General features: G+C 44.9%; 1 protein-coding gene across 1 annotated transcript; it reads left to right on the top strand.

Annotated features, from left to right (window-relative positions):
* Positions 1-3,811: 3,811 nt before the first annotated feature.
* SYDE2 (synapse defective 1, Rho GTPase, homolog 2 (C. elegans)) lies at positions 3,812-27,930 on the top strand (the record flags this gene model as incomplete). The annotated part of the gene is given in 7 exon segments (XM_010155734.1): positions 3,812-4,528; positions 13,506-14,605; positions 16,908-17,034; positions 22,278-22,459; positions 23,189-23,331; positions 23,333-23,397; positions 27,431-27,930. Coding segments are annotated over 7 exon segments (2,834 nt in total), but the record flags the coding sequence as incomplete, so codon positions are not given.

Here is a 27,930-nt window from a genome sequence, read left to right as displayed (position 1 = left end):
AAGACCTGACCTCCCTCTCCAAACCCGTTTACTGCGGGTGGTACCTCCCGTTGGTGTGGAGCGCCTCGGAATAGGATGGGGTGGGTGGGAGGAATAGGATGGGGGGGTGGGAGTCCTTACGCTGCCGAGCAAAAAGCGGCCGTTCGGGTGAATCCCGAGCATCGCGCCTTTGCCAACTTCAGCCTTTCCAGCAAGTCAGCAACTGCCGGGAAAAGGGCTCGCTGCTGCTGTATTACTGACGGAGCATTTTAAGCCCATCGTCCATGTTTAAAAGCTAATTTTGTTTTCGTTGGTCAGTGCCAGCTTATATAAACCATAAGTAAACAAACTCGGAGCCCTAAAGGTGATGAGGTTTTCGATGGAGCCGCAAGTATGCGGTGAAATTGAGTAAGCTGTTTACTCGTGTTTGGAAGAGTTTTTGTCTCTTTTCCAGACCTTGTGTAACCTTCAGATTTGTTGTGAACAGCGATCAGGCACTTCAGCAAATATAAAGTTGGGTCTTGAATCAAACCTCGGGGTGGCAAACATCCTCACATCCGTAATTGCTCTTCGTCTGGACGATAACAATTCCTCGTTGAGATAAGCGGTTCTTGAATTTAGACCACTGCTTTGTGCGAATCCCCTCACGTTTTCTTATCATACGACGGTCGTTCGTTGGCTTGTCTTTGCTGCTTTTGTTTTTCTAAATCTTGCGAATCAGTTTTTAGTCTTGTTGCTGTTGCATCTAAATGCAGAACTATTACATTTGTTAGTTCTACTAGGAAACTTAATGGGGAAAAAAAAAAAAAAAGTGCTGCTATTCCAACCAGAAGCAGCATGAATTGTTTTGATCCATATATGGAGAGACTGGAAAAAGCGGTTCCCCTCTTCGCTGCTATCTGAGAAGCAGTGCACAGTATCATATTGAAATATTTTATACGCCTACATAATTTCTTTTTTGACCTCAGCTGAGCTGAAGCATCGAGGCTCCAGTTTCTGAGCCTACATGTGTTGTTACCATAACATTTTAAATCTAAATAGTTGCGTGGTTTTGTTTTTTTTAAGGTACAGTGGAAGGTGAAGGGAATACTTAACTTTTTTGTTTAAATCCAGCACCCTATTGAAGCCTTTGCAGGAGGAACCATTGTCTCATTCCGTATTTGTCTGGAGACCTGATGTGTGAAAGTTTAATATATATTTTTTGAATATATTAAACATGTTGGGGTACTAATTGTGCAGAAGAATGCTGTCTGCTCTCAAACCTTTGCTCTAGAACCAAAAGTATGTGCCTGACCTGTATATCTCTGAAAGCTCTCTGTTTATTTAAAATCGGCTCATTACTGTAACAGCCAACGACTTGAAAACTTGCTCTGGGATACCGAACCATTGGTTGTGCAGATACTTGCATGTGAAACAGTTTGTTACTAAAATAAACACAGACATAAGGGCTTTCAGGATCAGGGCCAACTTCGAATAAAGGGGAAGCAGTGCTTGCAAATAGTGCTATCAACTGCAAAAACTGCAGCTGGAAGGCTTGTCTGGAAGTGTACCACTGGGGTGAGATTCAGTGAACGTTTACAGTCGGTGACCTCTGGCAGCATGTTGGCTAATTGGGAGGGAGAAGGGGCAGTTCTGAATAGGTGTGAGAGGTGGTGTGTCTCTGCAAGCAGTAGGGTTACTGGAGTAGGCTGGAGGTACTTGCTTATTAATGTTTCTGCGGTAAGCTTTTCCAGATGGCTTGTTAGGGATGGATGGATGTTGAAAACGAAGTCGAGTTTGCTGCTGCTGGGACCGAAGGGCAGCCTGAGGCTGACACCAGATGTGTCACTGGGTGTAATTTGGGCACTCTGTACTGCTTAGGAGCCTGCTGTTTGGGGAATTGCAAGCTGTCTTAACCAGCTCGGAAGGGCCTGCACTTCTGCAGTGAAGCAGGAAGTAACAGATATTTTTGTTTGTGGAAATACAGCTCTCAGATGCTCCATCTATTTATGTTGGTGGAGCAGGGACTGCTCCTTGGGCTGTCCGTGAAGAAGCGGAGGAGGGCTCTGAGGTGGTCATCAGCGGCAGGAGGATGCCTGCCTGAGAGGTCCCTGATCCGAATGTGGGCAGAGCCCTATGCCCACTGCAGATTATTTTCCTGTCCTTTTGGTTAGTTCTTACTTGAAATAGCAGTGAAATGATGCGAAGGGGAGCCTTTACAGTGGCACGCTTACGTTTCCTTGCTAGGGGTGGTGGAAGGAACATGGTTGCTGCTAATTCACTGAAACTTTGCTGGAGGTCTGCATCTGCAGCCTGGCTTTCACGTTTTCCTCAGATTCTGTTAATTGACTGATATAGGCCCCAGTGTAGCAAAGCAATTCAGTGAAGGTGTGCACAGGCCTCAATGTGAGGATGGTTGAGTTTGTTGTTTCTTTGAACCAAGTTAATTCTTCAAATCAGTGTTTGTATTGGAGTTTTGCTAAACAAGCAAACCTCATTAAAAAAAAAAAATCACCAAATGATGATTCTTTCATCAAATGAAGTGATGGTCTTTTAGACATTGTCAAGGATCTCTTCTGTCATTAATGTACAAACCGAAAAACAGGATCAAAGGGAAGGTGTTCAACTGACTTTTTTCTGTCTCCATGTCTAAAGCAAACTTAGCTGAATTTACAGAGCTTCTCCTCCAGAGAGGTGTCTGGATGTTAGTGTCCGTTGTTGGTGTGTAAATAATTTTTTGCTGAGAGTAATGATCAGGCAGTATCAAATAGCTGCTCCCGACTGGAATTTCCTATTGCAGAGGGCTTCGCATAAAAACAAGCTGTCCTTTTTTTGAGCGCTTGGTTATCCCCATTCAGTCTTAGTAACTGGCAAACCCTGTCTGGGTTGTCCTCCTCTGCAGAGGAGCGTGAGGGTGACCTGTGTTCCCTGTTTCAATTTGGGTGTATCTGCAGCCTTCTTCCCGGTCCTAGTGAAGGAGCCAATGCTTGCTCACTCCTTGCATGATCCCACTTCCCTGGATGGGGTGCAGTGCTGCTGGGGAGGTGTGACACTGCTGCTGAGCAGGCTGCTTGGAAACCTTCTGACAAGGGGCTCAAGTGGCTTGTTCAACGCATATTAAATGTTTGGTCGTTGCCTTAAAGAAATGGTGTCAAGTATTGGGAGCAGTGGATGGGATTTGATGAGATGTTGCATGAAAATTTTTTTGTGTAATGAGATATTTAAAAACTTTTCTACATTTCTTCTTCCTCCTTCCTTCCGTTCATGATGATGTGTTTTGTTTTACTCCCCACAAATCAGGGGTTGCTTCTGTCTTAATTATATGATGAAGCTGGTAGGGACAGTCCTTTGTGGAGCTTTTTAGTGCAAGACGTATCCTCACCTTTATTTTGTATCTAAATCTAGAAGTGAATTTCTGTGGGATTTTTTTGTAGCCATTTTAGCTACGCATTGTACTAAAACCAGGGGCTATTTCTTTACTGGCATAAGTAAACTGTGGAAATGCTGCATAGCAACTTTCCAAACCAATTGTACCCGAACTTACACAGAAGTGTCTGCTTTTTGTTCAGCTAAGTGAGCATGACCTTTCAGCAGGGCTATCTCACTGCTATTTATCTAAATTACATGGTGTTAAAAATACAGCCAAACAAGTCTGAGTCTTTATTAATTGTGTGCACATTCTGCTTTGACAGGCTGAAAGACAGCTTTATGATCACATCAACTTATCTTTGCCCTTTCGGGTGAGGTCTAATACCAGTGTCATACAACAGCGTACGTGTTCATCTGTCAAAAGCAAAGCGATATTCTAAACTTTTGTCTTCCCTTCTCTTTTTGCCTTTCTTCCTGGGAACAGATTTAATAGAAAATGTTTACATAGCTTCGAGAAGCAGGAAGGATCCCCAGGCCCGCGAGGTCCCCGAGCCCAGGCCGCAGGCGAACAGCATTACCGTTTCTAAGAAACGCAGCTGGCTGCAGCAGAGCACGCACCGACCTCCTCCTCCTCTGGAAGAAGAAAACGCCTGTAAGGAAACGCACGGGGCTGTTATCCCGGTACCCAAATCTCCCATCCTGCTGCCTGAACCTGCAGTACCATGGGCTCCTTCCATGTCACCAGTGGAGCGGGAGCGCCCCACACGAAGCTGCGCTCGTCTTGGTGCTCTGCGAGGCACCGCAAGCCCCGTTGTGCCGAGGAGTGCTACTCCAGACTTTGGAGAGGATAATGATGCAGATGATGAAGGAGAAATATGGTACAACCCAATCCCTGAAGATGATGAGCCTGACTTGCCGAGGGTCTGCCTTTCTGCTGCGAATAGCCCTGTGGCTGTGGGCTCCCCGGTGGTTCGGTACAAAACCCCGCCTGAGGGTGACTCGGGCACGGCTCCAGGACTTCATGAGGGCCCTCAATGCCTCACGGAGAGCACAGGGAACAGTCACACAGCTCAGCCCAGCGAAGGGAGTCAGGCTGATGCGGTGCGTCCTGGGGACCACGTGCAGCAGCAGAGGTTTGCCTGCAAGGCTCCTGGTGTGCTGGCAGTAGAGGACAATCCTGTCTTTAAGTGCCCTTCAGCAGGTAAGAGGGTTCAGGAACATAAGTGTTATATCCTCTATTTTCTTTTAGAGGAATAATAACTCTTCCTTACGTCTCTCATAGAATCACAGAATGTTTTGGGCTAAAAGGGACCTTAAAGACCATGCAGTTCCCAACCCCCCTGCCATGGGCAAGGACAACCTCTACTAGACCAGGTTGCTCAAAGCCTCATCCAGCCTTAACACTTCCAGGGATGGGGCATCCACAGCTTCTCTGGGTAACCTGTTCCAGTGCCTCACCACCCTCTCTGGGAAGAACTTCTTCCTGATATCCAATCTAAACCTCCCCACTTTCAATTTAAACCCGTTACCCCTTGTCCTGTCACTACAGGCGCTTGTAAAAAGTCCCCCTCCTGCTTTCTTATAGGCCTTCTCTTTCTTCTCCTTTTATCTTTACCAAGCAAATTTCTGGTGGAAATGCATGTCAGGTTCATAAAAAAAAAAAAAAACTCAAAGTATGAGGCTGATACCTAATAAATGTAGAGCTGCAGAGTGGTTTCTCAGTTTGTTCATGGCACATCCAGGTGTGGTTGTTCCCTGTGCTCTTTGGCCCCCGCCTTGCTGAAGACAAAGGTTTTACAAAGCAAGCTTGCTAATTGGTTTACTTTTTGTTAGCTAGTGTCTAACCCTGGACTTGGATTCCAGCCTCAAAGCTGCTTGATGTCTGCAGAGGTTTCTTTAACTTGCTGTCTGGGACTTTTTCATAAAGACTTTTTGGAAGACCATATGAACACTGTTCATCATGTTGCTTTCTGTAATTGCTGTCTTGTTGACTGTCTCGGGCTAATCTAATAGACTGGGGAGGAGTGGTTTTCACTTTGAGAAGCCAGCCTCTTTGTTCCCTGTTATCTTTGGCTGAGTGGTTGATAGTCTCATTTTCATAATTCCATTAGTGTGTGAATTCAGCATCTTATTGAAGATTTTTCCCAGTCGATTAAAAGAAACCACGAACAAAATTAAAACCACACTAAACAAAAGGAAGCAGAAAAAACCCCAACCCTTTCCAAAAAGGTAGTATTTTTAATTACTGATGTGTTTTATATTATCTTGACCTTAACTCTAGTATCCTGTTGAAGGTTAGAACCTTATCATGAAGTTCAGGACACAGGGAATTCCAGGTTCCACCCTTTGCAGAAAGTTCACACTTTCTTTGTGCTGACATCTAAGAGCCTGTATTTCTGCCTGGCTCAGCAGGGAGGACCTGAAATCCCCGTGTCAGAGATGAGTGGTGCTTTGCCCTCCATAGGAGTCTCCAGTCCTGGTTGCCCACGTCCAGTCTCGCCATCCCAGAAGGCTTCTGGCCCCACATCCCTGCATGCCGGGAGCTGCTGTGCCTGGATTCCCAGTGCAGAGATTGCTTCTGGGAACAGGGCTTGTTTTCAAAGGCACCAAAGCAACTGCTGTAAACAGCAGAAGAAAAAAACGTTTGCTCTTCTGGGAGCTCACATTTTGTTCTTTTTGTGCAAATGCTGCAGATACAAATGTATTTTTAGTTGCAAAGTGTGTTGAAGTTACCGGGTGTTTATTTAGAAATAGCTCACTTTATAGCTGCATTAAATACTTAGACAAGTTATATTTGCTTGCAAGACAGATGGAACATCATGTTCTTAGGTAGATTTTTGTTGTTGTTGGAGCTCAAGGCACTTTGGAGAGGTCAGTAAGTACTGTTATTTGGGGAAGCCCTGTGTGTCCTGCAAAAACTGACCTCATTTAGGTGGTTAATCTCTCAATATATAGGTGGCTTTTTTTTTTTTAATTCCTTCTTGTAAGAAGAAAAAAGTCAAAATTGTTTTGATACTGAGGAAACATTTCTTTCTGAAAGCAAAATTACCCATTTAAAGTATCTCATGAAACCAGGTGAAGAGTGTTATACATTTCACCGGATTGGTTTGTTATGCATTGAGTTAATTAAGGTATTGCAAAAGGAGAGCTGCATTTGAATGTATTGAATAGTGATCACATTGAATAGATTAATTGATGATGAAGTGGATCCCTGCTGCTCAATAATTGGCTTTATTATGGAGAAGGGGCTTAGTAGCTCTTAATCCAGTTGAGGTGTCTACAGTTATTTTCAGTCAAATTTAAAACGACAGCTCATCCGCACAAAATTACTGCATGAAGGGCAACATGGCCAGTTTAATTTTGTGTTACGACCTTGTTTGAATTATACAACTACTGCATAACAGATGTCTGTTCCTGGAGAGCTGGGCACATTAAGCAGTAACTGCTCCGGGGAAAGGTCTGCTTACCTGTCTTATTGAGATGATGTTATGTGTGTCAATATTGATTATCATTAGGGTCTGAGGTATTAGATTCTGAGAAGCATAGACAGAAGAAAGTGGGGTGCTATAAAAGCCAGTAAAATATATAGTTGTTCATGTTCTCATTTGCTGTTTTCTTTGGATAATGGAATCAATTTTACAGTTAAAACTTTAAACATTGTTGCCTTACTTGGATTTCCAACACTGTAGAGAGAAAATGGTTGTGATTTTTTTTTGAGATGGTATTTATTAGAAGATTAAGAAAAAAAAATAAATTATAAATTCAGTTACTGGGAGTCTTTCCAAACACAGCAGCAAAATTTCCTGTAAGTGTCATCAATAAAATGGGTCGTAGTTGTAGAGGTGCTAATTTGCCTGATCAGGCTTAACACGAGGCATGAACGGTGTAAATTAATCTGGTTACTTTCTACAGTAAATGCCATTTATGTTTTTAGGATTTGTCAGGTAATTCCTTAGTGAATAATTCTAGCTTGGGAAAATAATTCTTGTATTTTGCTTGTAAGAAGCACACAAAAGGGTAAGAACAAGAAGATAACTTGTTTCTGAGTTAATATAAAAACGTAGTGCCAGCTTCTGCTCTAAGGTCTGAGAGAAGAGTTTAAGTAGAAAGGACCCTGGAGGCTGTTCTTAATTTGGTATCTCCTTGTACAGGCAAAATGGTCCTGATTGGAAAATAGGAATGTGTTTTGTTCTAAATGCAATATGAAAAAAATTCTATACATAGGGTTTTGCGTATATAAAATGTTAATTTTCTTACAACTGCTTAGGACTGAACCCTGAACTCTATGTTTTTATAGATGTGTGCATCGCCTGCAAAATGTTGAAGAACAACACCCCTTAATAATGCCGGCTCCTGTGATAGGTTCTCATTCTGGAGCTCTGCAAAAGTGCCTTCTGAAGAATTTGTAATATATTGCTTTTGGGGAGGATTACTGTTGGAATTAGTGTCCACCTAATCAGTGGAATCATCTCACCTGTCTCTATCACAGACATCCTGGTAGGGCTTGCACGTTGTAGGTTGCCAAGATCTGGACTGTGCTTGTGATACTGAAAATGTACGTGTGTTAGCTCTCTGGATGGAAAATCCTGGTAGGAATCACCGAGCAGATTTCTTTTCAATGCTGTAGGAAGTGAAGGTTGATACCATGTTCCCTCTTAACCCCAGTATGTGTCAACTGGAGCTTGGTTTAACTCGCATTAAAGCTGCAGTGCTCTTCCTCCACTTAGACCACGACCACTATCCTGGTTTCCAAATACATCTTTTGAGGCTAGAGCAGGCGAACAGATGTTGCAAATAAGCTTTCAGCAATATACATAGAGTATACGGGGTAGCAAATCCTTTCCATCAATTTCCTTCTACATGTTGGAAGTGTTATTTGCTTAATTTTTTTTCCCCAAGTAGAAGGTGCTTTGAGTTAACTGTTTTCCAAGTGCATGAGGCATTTTTCATGAGACACAAAAGCATTCACGTGAAATACCTGCGTAATGTTTGAGCTATAAAAATGGTTTGGTGTGCGGCAGAAAGGTGCCTCTGCTCCCTCTTTCTCCCGCAGAGCTGAAGCCAGTTTGTTCGTAGGTTTGTGCACGTGCTTTTGAAGGTTGAGTGCTTATTCATTCATGTCTCTTTGATCCGTGGGGAGACAATGCCATAAAGAGCTCCTGGTGAAAGAGGCAAAAGGATAAAGCAGCTGTGGAGTGGAAGCAGTTAATTTAAAATTGCTATTGCTTTTTCCAGTTTGTGATTTGTACTGAGTGACTGTTGATATCCTCTGACTGGGGGAATAGGGTCAAAGCTGCTTTTCATGACAGGAAAGATGCAGCGAGGTTAGGAAATCCTTGTGAGAGCAGCCCAAAGGGACAGTGCTGGGTGTCAGCCGCGGTGCCATTGCTCGCGGCTTGGTGCGATGCCAGCATGTGAATCACAGAATAGAGCTGACCGTGCTTTATGTGCATCACAGAGTTGTTAGTGCCTGAAATATCTGCAACAAACTCATGCTCGTTTGTAGATACTGAGCTCTGAGTCTGGTCAGAGATCTCAAGTGCCATTATACATGTTTGTTCCGCTCCCTAACAAGGTACCGCTGTCAAGGATGCTCTGAGGATTGCCACCGTGATGAAGAGCAGGCAGTGGTCAGCCCCTTCACCTTGGCGTGCATGAGCAGGGGGTTATGCTATATTCCCTTCCCGTTTTAATTAAATGGGCTATTTAAAGCAATTTGTCTTCTGCTCCTGTAAAAGTGATCCCTGGGTTGATGGGGTTTATTACAGCTTGCTTAATGTCAGCATGTATAGTATTTGAAGAAAACAACGACCCTTATAGAGTTCTTAGTGATAAAATTTTTTAACCTTTTTAATAATTTCTCCGTTTCTTGACTCTGAAGCATTATGTGGGATAGAACTGAGAGACTGCATTGGTTAAAGAATTTTTTTATGGGGTACAAAGACTTTGTTCTTTTACAGGTTAAAAGAGGAGACTCTTCCATTTATTTAGTTAATTAAGATGTTACCTAGAAATAATTCCATTCTATCTCAGTTTTAAAATTACTTTTTTCAATGTTTTCTTTACTGGTGTGGATAGAGGTAATTATCAGATTCAAACAACATCAAATATGTAGCATGAATCCTTCTCCTAGTGCCATTTACAGTTCTACTGTGAAGTTTTTATATTGGAACAGGTTTGGAACTATCTGAGGATTAAAAAAAAAAAAAAAAGTGCCTGCCCCTGTATAAATTAACAGCCTTTGACATCGGTAGAGCTGTGCTGTTATGTCAGTTGAGGATCCAGATCAGCATTTCTCGTGGAATCCAGCACAGAAAAACAGTAGCCGTTTTTCACTCAGCCATTGTTTGCTACAAAACCAATATTGAGACATTTGGGCTTCTCTGTTCTGATGAAACAATGTAGACAGAAGGGAGACTTTGGTTTTGAAAGTTATAACTGCTCAGTGTAAGCTGTATTTTCCCCCCTCCCTCCCCCTTCCCCCTTTTCTGAATGAAATGGCTTAGATCTTCAACACTAATGCCATTATTCTTTGTTTGCAATGCTAGGTGTAGTATACTTACTAAGCATGTCTGGAGAATAGTAGGAAAAATTAGATTACCTGTCAGGTTTGGTTTGGTAGGAACTCAGGATTTGCAGGAGCGATGAGAGTGGCTGTTTGGTACTTCAGTAGCTTGCTGTAATAAGAAACCCAGTTTTCTGACTTACTCATTCACCTCAACTTGTTGTCCCAAAAATAAATTACAGGTTAAAATAACTCAGGAACCTTACCTTAAGCGATAAGGAATGTTGGATGTATACCAGGGTAATCAGATGTGTCTGTAAAGCAGCCTGTGTTGCTGGCAGTGGGTATGAGGGTGATATATGTGCCCAAGCACGTGTAAGCAGTGTTAAGTAGGGTTGGACAAGCGTTTTTACAAGGCTAAATCACTGTGCGTGTCTGGCAGGGGCTGTGTTGTAGGTGCTTAAGATGGTTTGAGTCCTCTCTTCCCTTGGGGCAGCGTTTTGTAGGGGTACGGTCTGTCAGCGCCAGCCTCCTCGGCTGAGGGGACGGCTGGCCGGATGGGGTGGGAGAGAAGGGGGTCAGGGTTCATGAAGCACTGTGGGCTGTCCGTGTCTCTTTGGCCATGAACAGGCTTATCCCTTCATGCAGCTGTATTGCTGAGCGAAGTAAAAGGTGGCTTTACTAGTCAAGCTGAACAAATAGCTGATGAAAGCAGTCACTTACGATGTCAAGTCACTTTGACCTGGATTGCGTCGTCCTTCAAAAGCTTTTTTCCCTCCCCATATTAACTGTACTGCTAAGGCGTCTGTCAAACGAAAGGTAAATGTAGTAAAGATGTTATATCGTAGAACAGCCCAGGTTGGAAAGGACCTCAGATCATAATCTGATCCACCCTTTGGTGGGGAAGGGAGCATAGATGGGATTACCTAGCACCCTGTCCAGTCCATTTTGATACCCCAGTGATGGAGACTCTATCTAATGTCCCTGGGGACAGTGTTCTATCAGTGATTGGTTATTCTCACTGCAAAAAACAAATAGATTATACGCACACATATAGAGTCAGCTGCATCACATAAACCTGACCATCCCCTCGCAGCCCTGGTAGTGATTTACGCGACAGCTGCCTCCTGTGTTTTATCTTCTCCTACCATCCTTCCTTAAGGGTAATTTAAAAGTTATTAAGCTACTAGGTTTGGATGTGTGGTGGCAGAGCAAGTGGGGACGGGGACAGCGAGGAGCCAGTTTGCAGCACAGCCTTATAACTTGGTAAAAGGAACAGACACAGCTCAGTTCCTCTGGCACGCTGGTGAGAAAGCGGTATGGGATGGGTAGGCTGGGAAGTGAGGTGTTACTAGGCTGTGCTACACCTCCTTCTGCAGCTTGTTCAGAGCTGGGTCATGCACACTCTTTGAAACTGCGTGCATACCTCAGCACATTGCTGGCTTCAGTGGGACAACATGTGGCTGAATGCTGATGGGAATAACATCCTGCATAATACTCCACTGTTAAGTTTCTTCCAGCCACGTATTAAACTGTTTGGTGCTGAATGCAGCAGAAACTGGACACATGAAAGTCAGAGTGTTAAATTGACTCTTCAGTTTTAATGAGCTGAGGGGATGTTTAATTTGCTGGCCTGCTTTCCAAGCCTGTGCCCGAGACTTTTGGCAGGAAGGGAAGATTTATGTGAGCGGGCTGAAGTATGGCCCCGACTGCTGCAGAGCGCTCCAGGCCAGCCCACCAGTGGGACTGTGCTGCGATTTGCAGTACAAGGGAAGGCTTTGTCTGCCTTTATCAAACACCACATTTCTAACCAGCAGCTTGCCAGGACAGCACAGCAGGCGTGCTAGAAATAGCCCTTCCCCTGTGAGGGAACTACTTCCATGAGATGCAGGACTAAATGAGTTTTCCTCTGTTGCTCTGGAAAACAGATTCTGTGTGCTATTCTTAATAACTGAAACTTTCTTAAGTTTCTTAAAAGATACTCTTTTAAGCAACTACCTGCAACAGTTATTAAAGCCAGACTTCTGCTGGGACTAGAACTAGTCTTTGTAGGGTTTCTTGGGGTGGAAAAACCAAAACCACAACAAATCACTTTGGTCAAAGACCAGATTGCCTGACTTAACTGCTTAAGCTAAATGAAGTGTAAGAAGTAAGTTAGAGTTAAATGGTGAAAATTAATTTGGGTGAACAGGGGACTTGTAAAAATCACTAGCTGTATGGTAATTTGGGCCTAATTAGTTTAGAATTAAATCAGTAAGCCTTTGAGAAATCTGTAAGAGAAACCTCTGTTAAGCATCATTTGCCAAGTATCTTGTGAAAACACTTCTTTTTATATGCTGTAAATAGACTCTCCCTTTCCTTGGCTAGCAAGGGGGGATGGCAGAAGGGGTGTGTGTCTCTGTGAGCTCGTCAGGATAATTGCACCACACAAGGTTCGCATGCTAACCTGGGTTAGAGGCGACTGAATGGGGTGGTTATTGCTAACAAGAACTGCTTTTGGTTTCTCAGGGAATAGAAGTCTCTTAAGTGAAAGTACTCATGTAATTTTATTACTGTCTATCATTCTGGCCTCAGTTCCCCTCTTGTGTGCTCATTAACTCATGTAAATTCATTGCCTTTCCTACAGTCCTTACTGCTTTATGCTGGTGAAAGCGAGAAAAGCTTGAGCTATAACTTGATATTTGGATTTCCTTGAGTACTGGAGCATGAGGAGAACTGCAGGTTCTTGACTGTGTGCAGTACTGGCTTATGTCAGGTTGCATTCCTTAATTAATTGTCTTTTACTGCTAAATTGGGGGAGCTTTTTTTTTCTCTTTACCTCTTTAGCATCACTGCCTAGTGTTCTGATTTTTTTTTGTGTGTGCACCTTGAAAAGTGGGTGGCTTCCCACAAGGACACCACTTGGGAACAATACCGCTTCAAACTCTGTCATGGTATGGTTGTGCCAGGAAAGATGGGAAGTTGCTGGCAAGAATGAGGCAGTGACAGATGCAGCTTTTGGAAGGAATAAATCCTTGATGTTTGTTCCTCCTCCTTTGTCCTGTGGTGGGAAGGAGGAGCTGAGAGAAATGGAGGTGAAGGTGTGAGATGCCACCTGCATCTACACGGAAGAGATGTAGGGCTCTTTGGGGCAATAGACATGCACAAGAGTATAGCCGTATTCTTCATGAGAGATGAGTGTTTTTCCTCTAGGCCTGAGAGGAGTGAGCAATGATGATGCCTTGGCTACATAACTAACTGCTCCATAGACAAGGGTACATTTGCCGTATTCCACTGGTTTTCCGTTTAAGACTGGTTTTGTTGTACCTGTGCCCCAGGAATGCAGCCACGTCTGCTTGTATGGGGGATACAGCACAAATGGATCGAGCTGAATGCAGCGGGTGAGAGAACCTCATTTGTTTACAAGTAGTTTCTGGCCTTTTCATCTGCATAAAGCAGAACAAATCTGGCTTTTGAGTAAGAACTGCCAGTTTTGGTAGAATGAGTGAGAAGAGCACACCTTTCTGAATGCTCCTGAACATCTGACTGATGATGGCTGTCTGAATGAATTGCGCTCACCGCTTTATGGCAAATCGATATGGTTTCCCCTAGTTCAAGATTTATTTTTTCATTGCTGTAAATGGCAGTTGCCGAGCAGTTTGAAAATCATTATCCCTTCTCTTTTCTTCTAAAGGGTCTGGAGTTGTACTTGCACACAAGGCTGATATACCCTCAATGGAGGTTTCTCCTCCAAGCCCCAGTCCTCTGAAAAAAAGCGGATCAATCAACTGGCCTTTCCCTGATAAAATTAAATCTCCCAGGACTGTGAGGAAGCTGTCCATGAAGATGAGAAAGCTGCCAGAGCTGAGCAGGAAACTGAGTGTCAAGGGAACTTCAAGCCATACTAGCTCAGATAACCCTCCTTCCCTGCTGAAAGGTGGCTGCCGGGGTACAAGCCATACAGTGTCTTTGCCATCTTCTGGAAACTCAACCACAGCTGCCAGCAGCAATGTGATAAGTCGCTACCATCTCGACAGCAGCGTGTCGTCGCAACACACCTGCAAAAAGAAAAGCTCGAGGAGCTCCAAATCCTTCAACAAAGGTGGTTACCTCAGTGACGGCGACTCTCCTGAACTTATAACAAAATCAGGTAAACATGGGCATGAAACCAAGTGTGGCAAAGGAAAGGAGAGCCTTCCAACTAACAGTGGTAAAACAGAAATAGATATCGATGCTTTCAGACACTATAACTTTTCTGATCAACCCAAGTGCTCTCAGTACATCTCTGGACTCATGAGCATTCACTTTTATGGTGCTGAAGACTTAAAACCACCAAGGATAGACTCAAAAGATGTCTTTTGTGCAATACAGGTTGACTCGGTAAACAAAGCAAGGACGGCCCTGCTTACATGCAGGACAACGTTTCTAGATATGGACCACACGTTCAACATAGAAATTGAAAATGCTCAGCACTTAAAGCTGGTGGTGTTCAGCTGGGAACCCACCCCACGGAAAAATCGGGTGTGTTGTCACGGAACCGTGGCTCTTCCCACTCTCTTCCGAGTGACAAAGACACATCAGCTGGCTGTTAAACTGGAACCGAGGGGGCTTATTTACGTCAAGCTGTCGCTCATGGAGCAGTGGGAGAACTCTCTTGATGGTCTCGATGCAGATCGGGAGCCCATCATGTTTGGGGTAGATGCTCGAAAAGTTGTAGAGAAGGAAAATGCGGGCTTGATGGTGCCACTTTTGATGCAGAAGTGCATCCTGGAGATTGAAAAGAGAGGCTGTCAGGTAAAGTGTGTATTTTCATCTGTTTTGTTAATATTTCGGTGTTGGTATAGCTGTTGTTACAGAGTGTGAGTGGGAAAGGGGAAATTAAAAACTCCTTTAAAGGTGATTTTGTCTTTGCTGCCCTGTTTTGGTGAACAGTAGTCACTGTAATGTGGGAACAATGACAGGACTGTGAAATCAGTGCTTGCAGCTTGGCCTTGGAGGGGAGATGTGTGCTTGCTCTCAGTAGTGCTTTAGGACGAGGGGTGGTTAAACGAACCTGCAGCCCCCAGCATGCGGTCACACTCAGAAGGCAGAGCTGAGAACTTGAAAATGCCTTTTTCCCAGATCACTCCCCAAAGACATACTGTGTCTAAATGGAAAAGTGAGTATAATGTTCCCTCCTACCTGAAACAGAGGCATTGTGTGTGGTGACAGGAAGTGGCGAGGACAGGTGTTTGACAGAACTCTACTTCCACGTGTGCAATCTTAAGCCAACGTGCCAGAGACTAGCCTCTGCTGTCACTTTGTGTATGGCATCAAGATAAGGAGGAGACCCTGAGAGGCTGAATTAGTTGTTTCCCCTTCACTGCTCCTTGCTTTTCTTCAGGTTGTTTTCAGAATTCAGACGGGGTAAGACAGCAGTGCCCAGTGTTCTGATACAGTTTATTGGTTGGTGTAACCTAATGGACAAAAATCCTCATGGGAAATGAGGTATGGGAATGAATCCCCAGTTATGGGTGCTAGACACAAAGTCTGTTAGGAAGGAAGATGCACACAACACCCTCCTTGGCAATTCATTTGAAACGGGTGGGAGGACTCTTGCATGCCCTTCAGGGCATGTCTGAGCCCTCAGTTTCTTTTAGACCTGCTCTTGCTCAGGTGGAATTGAGAAGTAATCACACCTACTGCTGTTACTGTTTTAAATTGCTGACAGGTTGGATGTAGTTCCAGGTGTTGAGAGATTAACTCTGCTATTTATAACCTAGGTCATAAACCGTAGACAGAAATGGTATTTCTGTCTAATTACTTTGCTGGAAGTCGCTACTCATAACGACTTTGTGATTCTTACTGTGAATGCTTCTCCTAACGTTATGCAAATCAGTGGAAAAGAGAAGTTTTATTCTTTCCAATGTGTGTGTCCCAGGGTTTCAGCATTTTATTTTGGGCTTATTAGCACCTAGTCATGCAAATGATATTGGGTAATCAAGGCAACACTGGTAATGAAGCAATTGGGGTCTGAATTGTCTGAATGTACCTGGTGCTTTTGAGCATGAAATCTAATTTGTGTATTTGCACAGGGAGAACCAAAAATGTAAAATGTACTGTTAACTTCTTGTTGTGACCACGTGCTTATCTGACATTTTTGGCTGCAGTCTACTGTGATGGTGTGTCATCTCCACCTGAATTTCAGATGTGGCATTAGAAAACACTAGAGTTTAAAAGAAAATGTATTGGGCAAATACTAGATCATATTCAGTCTTGGGAAAAAGGGAGTACAAACTCTATCGAGTAACTTTCCATTTATTTAAAGAGGAATTAATATATGGCCAAACAAATACTCTTCTTTGCAAACCTAGATTTGCATGGTCTCTGGGGGTTTTGGAGCCTGTGGTAGTTTTGGAGTAGCTGTGTACTGCTCAGTAGACCTGCCTATGAAGTTCATTAAAATTGATATATTTAACATTTAGTTCCTTAATATCATAGGAGTGCTTTGCATATGTGGTGTGGATGAAAATGAAGGGTAAATAATGATAAAATGCAAAATGTGAGTGCATGAAAGCACGATTGATTTAGTGATTCAGTCTAAGATTAACGTGGGTTTCATTCTATCACCTTGAGCACTGTGAAATAACCCCTGCTTTGCATAAAACTTTTAATACTGTTTGAAACACATGTGAATCAGCTGCTTGTCTTTAAACCAGCATCATATAAATGTAATAATGGAGGATTCATAATTCTTTTGAAACCATGGTATAAAATAAAATTGTTTATCTTTTATATTTCTTTGTTTCCTAAATTGGCATAAAAGAAAGCACTAAATGATTCAGATTTAAAAGTCGTGTTCTGTCAATAACACTGTTATGGAAAGCATCAGTGTTATTAGGTTATTAACAGTCATGACTCTGTTGTGTAATGATTGATAAGATACATTATCGTTTCCTGTTAACGGTTTGTGCTGTTGGAATTTTCTTAAAGTTCATTTCCAAGCAATTGTTTGAATGCATTTGTCACGTGTCTCGGATGAGACCAAGCGTAATATCAATTATTAGTCCCCTCTGAAGGAAAACAGCTGATGTGAGCCCTTGTGTTTTGCTCCTAGGTGGTAGGCCTGTATCGGTTATGTGGCTCAGCAGCGGTTAAGAAAGAGCTTCGAGAGGCGTTTGAGAGGGACAGCAAGGCTGTTAATCTCTCTGAAAGCCAGTACCCAGACGTTAATGTCATAACAGGTAATATGTTTACTTGCTTTTCTTGAATATGGAATTGTGCTGTGTTCCTGATGTACCTTTTATAAGGTGAAATTGTGCCTGAACTAGTTCTCTGTTGTCACTGAAGAAGCTGTTCAGTGCCGCGTTGTCTTGCTGAAGGGTAGGCGGGAACGAGCGCGGGAGCCTGGGGAGGTACAGATCTGAAGCAGCAATGATTTGGAGGGAGGAGGGCATGGAAAGAGCTGCTCTACATGTCCCAGAGGGAAGTGGAAGTCTGAAAGGAGCCGAGGTCCTGGGGCAGGTTAAACCTCGGCTGGTGGTTTGTATTGGAGCGGATCTTGAGAAATTGGGTTGTGGCACAACACGTGCGCAGTGTTGGTTGCTGTATACAGCGTATGATCCAAAGGCCATCTCCGATCGACCCGTTGTCCTCCCTTTAGGTTGCAGTTTGCAGGATTTTTGGAAATGAATTTCCCATTATGTGCAGGTTAGTTAGAGCTGCAGGGAAGTCCCTTCATTTGATCATCTGCTTCTTTTAAAACATAATTAAGCAGCAGCTTTCTCATGCTCACTGGAGTGCCCTTTGCTTGCTGTCAACGCAGCAAACTCCTGGCAAAGGTGAGAGGGATGGGGAGTGCAGGACCAGGAGGTCCTGGGAAACCTGTCTGCATCTGCGTCAGCTCTTTACGTGAGTGTTTACACAGGAATTGCACTGCACGACTGAAGCAAGTTGTTGAGGGTGGGTTTTTTTGTTTGCTTAAAAGTGGAACAGTTTTATAACTATTGATACTTGTTATGTAAAGCAAAGTTGATCTAATTTCAGGCATCACTGAGTAAACCAATTGCTCCAGGAAATTAGGCAGGAGAATTTATTTCCTATATATCCAGGGATCGAAAATGCAGCAACAGTAGTCAGGGTATAAATTTTCTGTGGCAAAGCCTTGTCCATAACATCCAGCTGTACGGGACCATTCTACCCTGTTTATTTAATTTCAGTGTATTGGCAATTAATTTTGTTCATTACAATTTATAACCATATCAAGTGGTATCAGAAGGTACTACTCTGTGACACGAGTGACTTAAATAAACCTTTTGTTTCAGAATGCCCAGCTGGTCGGTTTAGTTCACCTCACTTGCCCTGGCTGGTTTTGCTGTTGAGTTCAGTGTTGCTCACAGGTACCGGCCTTCCTATCAGCAGAAACTTGTCCTGATGGTTCATTCTGATGGGATACCCCCTTTAGAAAGAGGAAGTTTGCAGTAAAAATAAATAGTATGAAAGATATTTAAACTGGATATTTTTCTTTTCTTTAAAAATCAATTAGAAAATGTGGTGATAATTTCTAAGGTCAGATTGTTCCAAGAGATTATTGAAGTCCTGTTTTCTTCCTGATTTTTGTAAATCAACTCAGAAGGGAAAAAAAAAAACCCAAAAACCCACTGTTGCTTTCTGCCCAACAGCAGAAACTGTCTGATACTGACTTGTATGACAAATGGTAAAGTGCTATTTGGTTAGTGTAAACTTTTGGCTAATGGAAAACTCTAGGGTTTTTTTTTAAATTTCAGAATAATAAAAATGGCATTGCACTCCTGTGTTACAGTATTCATTACAATAAAACCGTGTTTGCAGAAACGGCTCAGGAGTATCATGGGTTGGAATCAGATGATCTTTGAGGTCCCTTCCAACCCAAACCATTCTATGATTCTACTGGCCTCTTGGTCCTTTTTTGGTCTGTACTACTGAAGGATAGTATTTTTCATCCAGAATTAGTATTGTGAGAGTAAAAAGCCTTGGTGTCTTCCTTACAGAAAGACTGCTGGGTACACCCTCGTATGTGCTATATTGCAGGAGTTGACTTACGTGCTGCTTTCCTTACAAGGAAAAAATAGTTTTAAGAAATTAGATTTTATACGAGTGTTACTTCCCCTGGTGCCCTTGCAGCTCTGCTGTGGGGTTGCTGTAGTGCCTGTGTTAGAGCTGTGTTCAGAGGACTGGGTGCAGGGGTCCTGCGTGAGTTGGGGGGAGCGGGGAGGGAAGGGGTGTTTTGTTTGCGCCCATAACCGCCGCTGCCTAAACCGCAGCCCGCTCTGACTGTGACCAGCGTGGTCTGGCTGCAGGGGGAACCTGCTGGTTTTGCTGACAGAGCTGAGCTACCACCGGGCTTAGTACTGGGTGTAGGAGAGGCCACAAAACCTCGCGTACGCGTAGGGAGCTTGGCTGGGGGGGAATCATAGAATCACAGAATGGTTTGGGTTGGAAGGGACCTTAAAGACCATCTAGTTCCAACCCCCCTGCCATGGGCAGGGACACCTTCCACTAGACCAGGTTGCTCAAAGCCTCATCCAGCCTGGGCTTGAAGACGTCCAGGGATGGGGCATCCACAGAATGTTTCCCCTGACGGGTTACTGCTGTATTTGCAGTGCTGAGGCCGATGCACATGAGTCATACTTTTGTAAGCCAAAACATGTGTTCCATAAAATATGAGTCCTCAGCATAAATCTTGGCTGATTGGAAGTGCAGCCTTCTGTCCTGTTTGAAATTTGAGTAGTGCTGCTTCTCCAAAAGATTAAAAGGATTTTTTTTTTCTGACAGCTCTCCAAAGACTAAAGAATGAACATTTAATGATTAAATCTTGATTGAGAAACGCTCTTGGGGTTGGCCCAGGCTCACACACACAGAGGTGTGCTCCTGGCTCCGACTGAAGCGTGCAGCCAGTCTGAGGGACTGACCCGCCGTCATGTTGTTGCCTCGTGTCTGTTTGCGTCCACGTGAATTCATATCTCCGCATGAAGCGTGCAGTGCTGTTAACAGCTCAGTGACTCAGAAAAATGAGGAATTAATGAAGTGGACGGCAATTTCTGCTCGCTGTCTAAATTTGTTGTGTGGGGTAGCGTCAAAGGGAATGTGCTAATGGGCTGGCAGCATAGATTCATGGAAAAAAATAACAGCAGCCTCTTACAGGGCTAATTTAGCTGAGTGAATAGCAAAATGGGAACCATGAAGGCCCCCTGACCTTTCTAAATCAAACTATCCTGTTATTCAGGGCCAAACAGGAGAAAGCCCTTTGGCAGGTGGAAGTCCTATGACTGTGGATGTTATTACAGGAATTCTTACTAAATTATTATTAATAGCCAGTTGTGTTTCAACAGTGTAAGCTGATTTGATTACAACATTCCATTTCCTACTGTAAGCTGGTTCTGATTTCGGCCTCCCCCTCAAAAAAACAAAAACAAACAAACAAACAAAAACAACAAAAAAAACCACCACACCAAACACATCTGAAGCAAAGATCCTGACACAAGTCAGCATCTCTTGCTAGTGTTTTGCATATGGAAAAAGGGAAACATCCCAAACCGTGTTGTATAGCACCAGCCGCTGCCACGTTTGTCTCATAAATATTGTAACCAGCTAATCCATGCATGGAACGTGGCCCTGTAAAATGAGGGGAAGAAACAAAATTTACTGGGGAGGGGGTTATATGAGTAAGTTATTGAACAAAAACCAGCCACTTCAGTGGAACAGTAAAGAAATTGGCAATATTCTTTGTAAAACAAACAAACAAAAAACCCCAAACCACCAGAGGGAACATGTTTTCAGGAAAATACGTGGATAGTTGCTTGCATTTTTTCCCATTCCTGGTGGGAGGTTCCCATTTTAAGCACAGGGCAGGGTGTTAGGTGCCGTATGCTGGCCGCAGGGACAGAAATTGTGCCTGGCTGCAGCTTCACGCTGCAGAGGTGGTCTGACAGCTCCGGGGGGTGATGCCCCTTCAGTTAGTGCTGCTCGTGCAACGTGGCCTGAATAGCTGCATTACTGCTAGGTGCAGTATTATTTTTAAATAGCAATATTTATACAGGTAGAAGAAGCCAACTTTTACTTGTGTTCTGCATGTGAACATGGCTGTGATGGGGAAATGTTAACTTTTATTCCCTGTATTTTTTTTGGAACGACCTCATAACCAAGCCTACTGCTATACAGTTCAGTTTACAGTTAGGTTGTAAAGACTGAGTTGTAGAAGCTGTTGCTTTGTTAAGTAACACAGTGTGATGTGCAAGTATTTGCTGTGATTTGGGATTTTACAAGACTATGAGAAGTGTATTCTAAAAAACCTTCTGCCTTTCCAACTGTGCCTTTTTGGAGGCCAGGCTGCGTTGTTAATTACGGTACCTGCTTTCAAAAGTTTTCTTTTAATCCACTGTTTCTTCTTAAGAGAGTATTTAAGTTCAGTTGGGATCTAGCTAAAATGGGTAGATCTTCGTGGCACGGAATTTTTTTTTTGAAGGAAAATAAAAGCTGTTCACCGAAACCCCACTCAAGCTGAAGCATCGGCCAGCCTTTAAAGCTGGCTTACAAGAATGCAAACACTCAGTTCCTTCTTGGTCTGCCTCTGTGGAAGGAGTAGATGTTGAATGAGGCGCTTGCCTGGTTGTTGCATCCCCTAGGAACAGCCTCTCTGTGAAGCAGCACGGCGTGTCTCCACAGCTGGGAGCGCTCGCTGCGTGGCTGCCTTGGCCAGCATCCTCTGGGGCTGCGAGCTCCGTTTGTCACGGCAGGAGCGAGCGGTGTGCTGGGGGGTACGGAGCACCCGGAGGCGGGGGGGGAGTTGGTGTTTCCCTCTTGAGGACGTCTGTTGGGTTTGTGCCTTGGTAGGTGAGAAAACACTGTGCTTCACCCAGCGGGCCACTGGCACTGGGATTTTTGCTCATAATTTTATAGCTAAAAATAAACTGAACAGAAAAATTAATTGTTGGGTTTATGTAAAGGGGGAGGTGTCATCAGGCTGAAGGCTTTGGTGTCCTTTTCTTGGCCAGGGGGTGGACTGCTGAGAGCTCTTTCCTTGCCTCTCCCTCAGCCCCCCCCAAGGAGGGGGACCTGGAGAGATGCTCACGCTGCGCCCGCCTGCCTGCTCCTGCGCATGGGGCAGCCCCTGCGCGTACCCCTCTTCCCTGGGGGCAGCGCACCTTCCCACCCTGCTTTGACTCCTTGGTTTGTGGTGAGCTGCTGGGACCGTGGGGTCCTCGTGGGGACGTCGCATAGATACCTCCTGCCTCGGGCTGACCCCGTGGGGATCCCTTGCCTACCCGTGGTTCACTGGGCCCTTTTGCTGTCGTCCTCCTGTCTCTTTGTCCAACTGCTAGGCTTGTCACCGAGGAGGAGGATTTTCTCATGGGACAGATGGAAACTGGTGTGCCTTAGTGCTCCCAAAAATCACTGGAAGTGAATCTGCAGCTTGTTAAAGGCAACTGTTGTTCTGTCTCTTGTGAAGGCGTCCTAAAGGACTATCTGCGGGAGCTGCCCTCTCCCCTGATAACCAAGCAGCTCTATGAAGCCGTGTTGGATACCATGGTGAAAAATCCCTTGAAAATGACGGCAAGCGGATGTGAGAATGACCCGAGTGACTCTGAGCACACGGCAGCCCTTCTGGAATGCCTGCCAGATGTTGAGAAGGTGAGCGGTGTTAGCAGGCTCACGTGAGCTGCGTGCTTCAGAACACAAAGGAACATTTTCACGGTGGATATAAAATGTGTCAAAATACATACACCTGTTTCCTGGCTTAATGGTCCACTTGGGTTTTTGATACTCCCTGTCACCAAAAATACTTCCACGCTGTGATTAATTGCAGGGTCTGCATTGCTGGATTTGTTATGGTTTGCATTTTACGTGTCTTTGTAATCATGAATGAAAAGCTGTGATTACTGTCCGTTTCTGTGGAGCCCTCTGATCTGTGTGTCGTAATCACGTGGGCAAATGCATTCCTCTTTCCTAAGCATGTGCAGCAAAGCCTTAGCTTCCTGTTTTGTGCCATGTAATAGTGCTGTGAGCAGTTACCTGCCAAATTCACCCAGTTAGCCCGGGGGAGGGGGTGAGCAAGTAGCCTGCACAGTACCTGGAAGTTACCTGGAAGCTTGTTCTGATGCTGAGGTCACGTTGAGGGTTGCTTTATTTTCCAGTGTACTTGGACCATCTACTGAATCTGCAGCTTCTCTTACTTTCCTGATGTCCCCTTCCCACTGTGAGAAAACTCATCCATGTAAAACTGAGATAGTGTAAGAAACAAGCTGAATTTTACCAGAAAGTCTGTCTTAACTTTCTGCTCTGTGACGGTCTAAAACAGGTTTTCTAATTCAGCACTTCATGTTGCATTGTTGTGCCCTGAGCAGTATTGTGTTCTCCTAGGCTACCCTGAAGATGCTGTTGGATCACCTGAAACTGGTGGCTTCTTACCATGAAGTAAACAAGATGACGTGCCAGAATTTAGCTGTATGCTTTGGACCTGTGTTACTGAGCCAGAGGCAGGAGACCACCAGCCATAAAAAAAGACGCTAGTGCCCTGGACTTCAAAAAACACATAGAGGTCCTTCACTATTTACTCCAGCTGTGGCCAGGTACTGTTTCATGCATCGGATCAAGGGAAAATGTCAAACCATTGCTGTGTGTTTTTATGTGTGATAGTGTAGGTTAATTCACGGGATGACTGAGCAGCATCGAAATTCTTAAAACATGGGGTACTGGGGCATCACCTGCTCATCTAAAGAAATCATGACAATCTTATCTGTTTTCTGTATTAAGTCACTTGATTTAATGGGAAGGTGGTTGTTTTAATTGCTTTCTTACTAGATGGCGGGGTTTGAGTATAATGTAAGAAGTGGTGAAGGGCTCTTTACATGAGTAAAGACACTAGGAAAAATGAACTCCATGACAGTAAGGTTTCCACATTGGAATTACTGGGAGTGGGTGTTGTGTGGGTAGGGTTGTTTTTTCCCTCCTCCTCCTGCTTTGACCATTCAGGGGTTATCTGTGTGTGGGATTCAGTAGTTGTTTGGTCTCTGAGACACCCCAAGGGTTATTTTATTTCTGTAATTTGACAGAGTTGGGAACACCCTTACAGTAAGGGCTGTGCGACTTCTAGTTGTTTATATAGAGTTGTAGGTAAGGAGAAACGTTTTTAAAACAAAACACCCAAAGCAAACAAGCATCAGAACTCAAACCGAACCCCCCAAAGTACCTTTTAGCTCCCACTCCCAAATTTAAGAGGTCATATGAAGTGGAATTACAGTTAATCTGAAAAATATGTCTGATTGGGTTTGTTTTAAAGCTTACTTTATATTTACTTGAGCAGGAGGAGGTTTGCTTTTTATGGGAGGCTTGGGGTCACCTGGGAAATGTGGAGGGTCTCAAAGGACCTGACTTGGCAATACTGAATTACAGATGCTGTGGCTGCATCTGACCCAGCCAGGTGGAATCCTCTGCTCTGTGCTCAGGATGCAAAATATCCTCCAAATAATTTAACGAGTGTTTGGGAAAAGGTGTGTTTGTTTGTTTGGGTTTTTTTAACCCCGTGAACTTACCCTGTTGTAAACATTATACAGAGAGATTGCCATTCCCAGCTAGATGGTTCTTGAAGCACTTTCCTCTGGAGAGCCCTGGAAGGGCTCCTGACTTGTAAGCGTGTGTTGGCAAAGAACTGGATCTGGCATATTCTATGTGATAGTTAAAGTGTGGATTTGTTGTCTACTCCTAGACATGAGGTATAAATGAATGTGCACTACCAGGCAAAGCGCCAGATAGGCACGTGAATGTGTAGTCTGTGTCTTGGTAGTTCATAGTCAAACTGTGTAAGACGTATGATTTTGCTGTTAATTACAGGGGGGTTTATGGTTACAAAAAAGGTATAGAAAATCTACGTTGTGTTGTTATTCAGGTCATCTTAAACAGTCTGTGCTCTTGTTAGCCAGTAATGCTTGTTCAGGTTATACCTAGAGGTTTGGTGTTGAGGTTGTTTTGGTTTGGTGGGTTTTTTGGGAGGGAGGTTTTTTTTAACTGAGAGATAAAGAATTGTTGGGGGAGATTTAATTCTTTCTTGAGTAAAACTGTGAAATATCAGGACAAGTGAAGCAAACACAAAGGAAGAGGTCTCACTGTCTGCTCACTTGATGAGCACAGCATAATTGCCGGGTTTGACTAGCTCAGCGAGGTCTTTCAAGTGCTCGAGTGTTTCTCGTGGTGTCTCAGATGCTGATCCGTATGAAGAATATTCTGGGTGAGACGGTGATTTCGGCTGTCGTGGACTGCTATTTCATTCCTCCTGCAGCAGTTTCCACCTGGGGAGTGTTGCTAGACTCCCTCCTACTGCCCAACAGCTTGTTGGCGAGAGGAGCTGTGAATGGGGTCCCCAGCAGCTGCAGTGGCCGGCCAGCCCCCGTGTCTCTCAGCAGGGGGAGAGATGAGCTTGGAAAAAAAAATCAGCATACACAATTCATGTACTGGAGGGGAAAAATCTCGGTAGGTAGGGTCTCAGTTGTGTGGTCTAATTCCCACCCCCGGTAGGTCTGGTTTAGTTGCTTGTGTTAGGAATGGGTAGCTGCTCTGCTCTGAGTCTCGGCTGTGCAGGTGAGTTGCTTTCCAGGGCTCCGCAGTCAGGGGCAGGTCCTGGAAGGGTGTCCCGGCCGGGCAGCTCGCAGAGCTGTCTGCGGTGGTGTAATTGGGGGCGCTTTTTACGTTTTTACCATGCTCTGCTGCCCTGATAGTGGCCAGGAGTGAGCTCCAGTGGCAGCTGACCCCGGCGGCTGTGACAAGTGCACGCTGACCGCGCTTTGGGTCAGCACCCCGGGAAAATGCTGGCTATTGGCTCTGCTCGCTGCACCCTCCTGGAAACCCTCTCCGCCTGAAAATAAGAGCGAGAGGAGAGTTAGGTTGACATCTGTTCCTGCTTCGTGATGGGCTTGAGGTGATCGAGGATACTTCTGCTCCCTTGTCAGCTGTGGCCGGGCAGCCCCGAAGCTGCTGACCACCCAAAATGAAAACAAGCTTTTAGTCAGGTCAGTGAGCCAGCACGGGAGAGATGGGACATGTGAGTGGAGGAAGAGGGAGGCCAAGAGGTGTTTGGGCAGCAGGTACGGTGCAGGAGCTAATCGTGAAACCCTGGGGATAGCTTGTGGGATGGCTGCGGTGGCAAACAAAAGCAGGTGGAGGTGGCTCTTCCCATAGGAGTGTGCGTGGCTGTCGGAGTAAGGTAAGTGGTTTTCCTTCAGCTGGGAGGGCAAGCTGAACGCTTTCCCTTGGCACAAGAAGGGAGGCAAAGCACAAATGCAGAGCTGAGAACAGGCAAACACTGTACAGTGCAAACAGAACAGTTGGACCCGGAGGAGGGACCACAGTCTGGTCCCTTACATTTAATCTCCTGTAGGTTGGGACAGTTTGATAATCACCACGTTGTGCAGTACTTCAGTTTCCGTATTTTTCCAACCGAAAACAAATAATCCTTGTTTGGTTAGACCAGGTACTACTGGCAAGTCGTTGTTAACCCACGGCCCTTCCTCTTAGCGGGGCGTAGCCTAAACAGAAGGGCTGCTGTGGTAGTAAAGGGGGGGCGGCAGCGGTCATTCTTGCATGTCACTGTGCAAGATGTGAAGTAAGGCTAAAATCCCCTGGGGAGACCTGTAGGGTGGGCCCGTGAAGGGGAGCGTTGGGCACACCTCAGGACTGAGCCTCTGCGCTCACGTGTGGAGCCTGACGAGGAGCCGGGGAGGGGGACGGTGAACCGCATGGCTTCGTGCGCGCTGCGTTTTCAGCGACGAGTGGGAATGGCAAGTCTCTGCTTCCAGTCAGAGGGGTAACAGTCTGCTTAAAACAGAGCTTTGCAGCTCAGAGGTTTAACAGGCACAGGTCAGTAAAAATATTTGTGCTGTTTACCGCAGGGAGCCGGTAACGGCGGAGGAGGCTGTTAGTAACTTGCGCCGTGTAACCGTGGGCACAGGTAACGTTGCCATCCAACCTGTTGGAGCGTACGTCTGACCTGGGGTTGTGGCTGCTTAGAGAAATTAATGCAAACGAGCTTCTTTTAATAGTGCAGAGCACTAGGGCAGAAGAGAAACACGGGAGTTCAACTCGGTGAGTCTTGAGCTTCACTAGGTGTTTCTCCATGGGGGTATTTTTGTTGTGGTTTAACCTCCTTTGCTCTGCCTGCTTTGTGTTGCTCTTGTAGCCTGAATGAAGCGCGTGAGCTGAGCTGTGGGCTTTTCTTTCACCCAGAGCTGGATGGTGGTTAACTCGTGCTGTGAATTTAATTGGTGCTCTGGGGTTTTCTACTTGCAGATAGGCTTCTCTCCATTGCAGTTTGAATCTGGCATGAATCCTCAAAAGCGAGCTGTTAGAGTAGTTTTTTTTCCTAATTATTTTAGATCGAAGAGCAGCAGAAATCACGGCAGTGGAATGAGCTGTTAGAGTAGGTTTTTTTCCTAATTATTTTAGATCGAAGAGCAGCAGAAATCACGGCAGTGGAATCTGTTGGCTGTAAGCTTGCATGTATTCATGCATGCTGTTAGCGTGTGATGTCGAGGGAGGAGAGTGGCATCTCTCGTGGACTCTTCTTGCTGCAGCACAGATCCAGTCCTGAGTGGTTTAACTTCTCTCTTGCAGTATATCCCTCGCCTGCCAAAGAACCAGTGCATCTGAATGCATTTCCCGAGAGCCCATCCTCCCTGAATTACCTGAGACCCAAGCGGCAGCGCCCTCAGATGCTGAACCTGAGCGGTACGGAGATGTCTGGGGTGCTCAGACCAAGGCCGGCCGGCCTAGACAGCCCGTCGAGCAACCGCTACGCGGGAGACTGGAGTAGTTGCAGGGACAGCTACTTAACCCCAAAAGACTGCCCGAGTGAAGCAGATTACGACGACGTCCCATCAGAAGATACGGAGAGCGGGGATGACAGCAGCAAAGCCGAGGAGTCGGATGCTCCGGTGGGACACCCGCAGCCCATCCCCAGAGAGCGTACATTTCAGAGCTATTTGACAATGCAAGCAATAGACTCGGCGGTGGATCACACAGCAAACCTCAAAGACCTGCAGGAAAGTATTGATACTCTCATAGGAAACCTGGAAAGGGAACTCAACAAAAACAAGCTAAATATGAGCTACTAA

This window comes from Eurypyga helias, unplaced genomic scaffold (assembly GCF_000690775.1).
Source record: "Eurypyga helias isolate BGI_N326 unplaced genomic scaffold, ASM69077v1 scaffold16067, whole genome shotgun sequence".
NCBI lineage: Eukaryota > Metazoa > Chordata > Aves > Eurypygiformes > Eurypygidae > Eurypyga > Eurypyga helias.
This window is presented reverse-complemented; position numbering and strand designations above follow the sequence as displayed.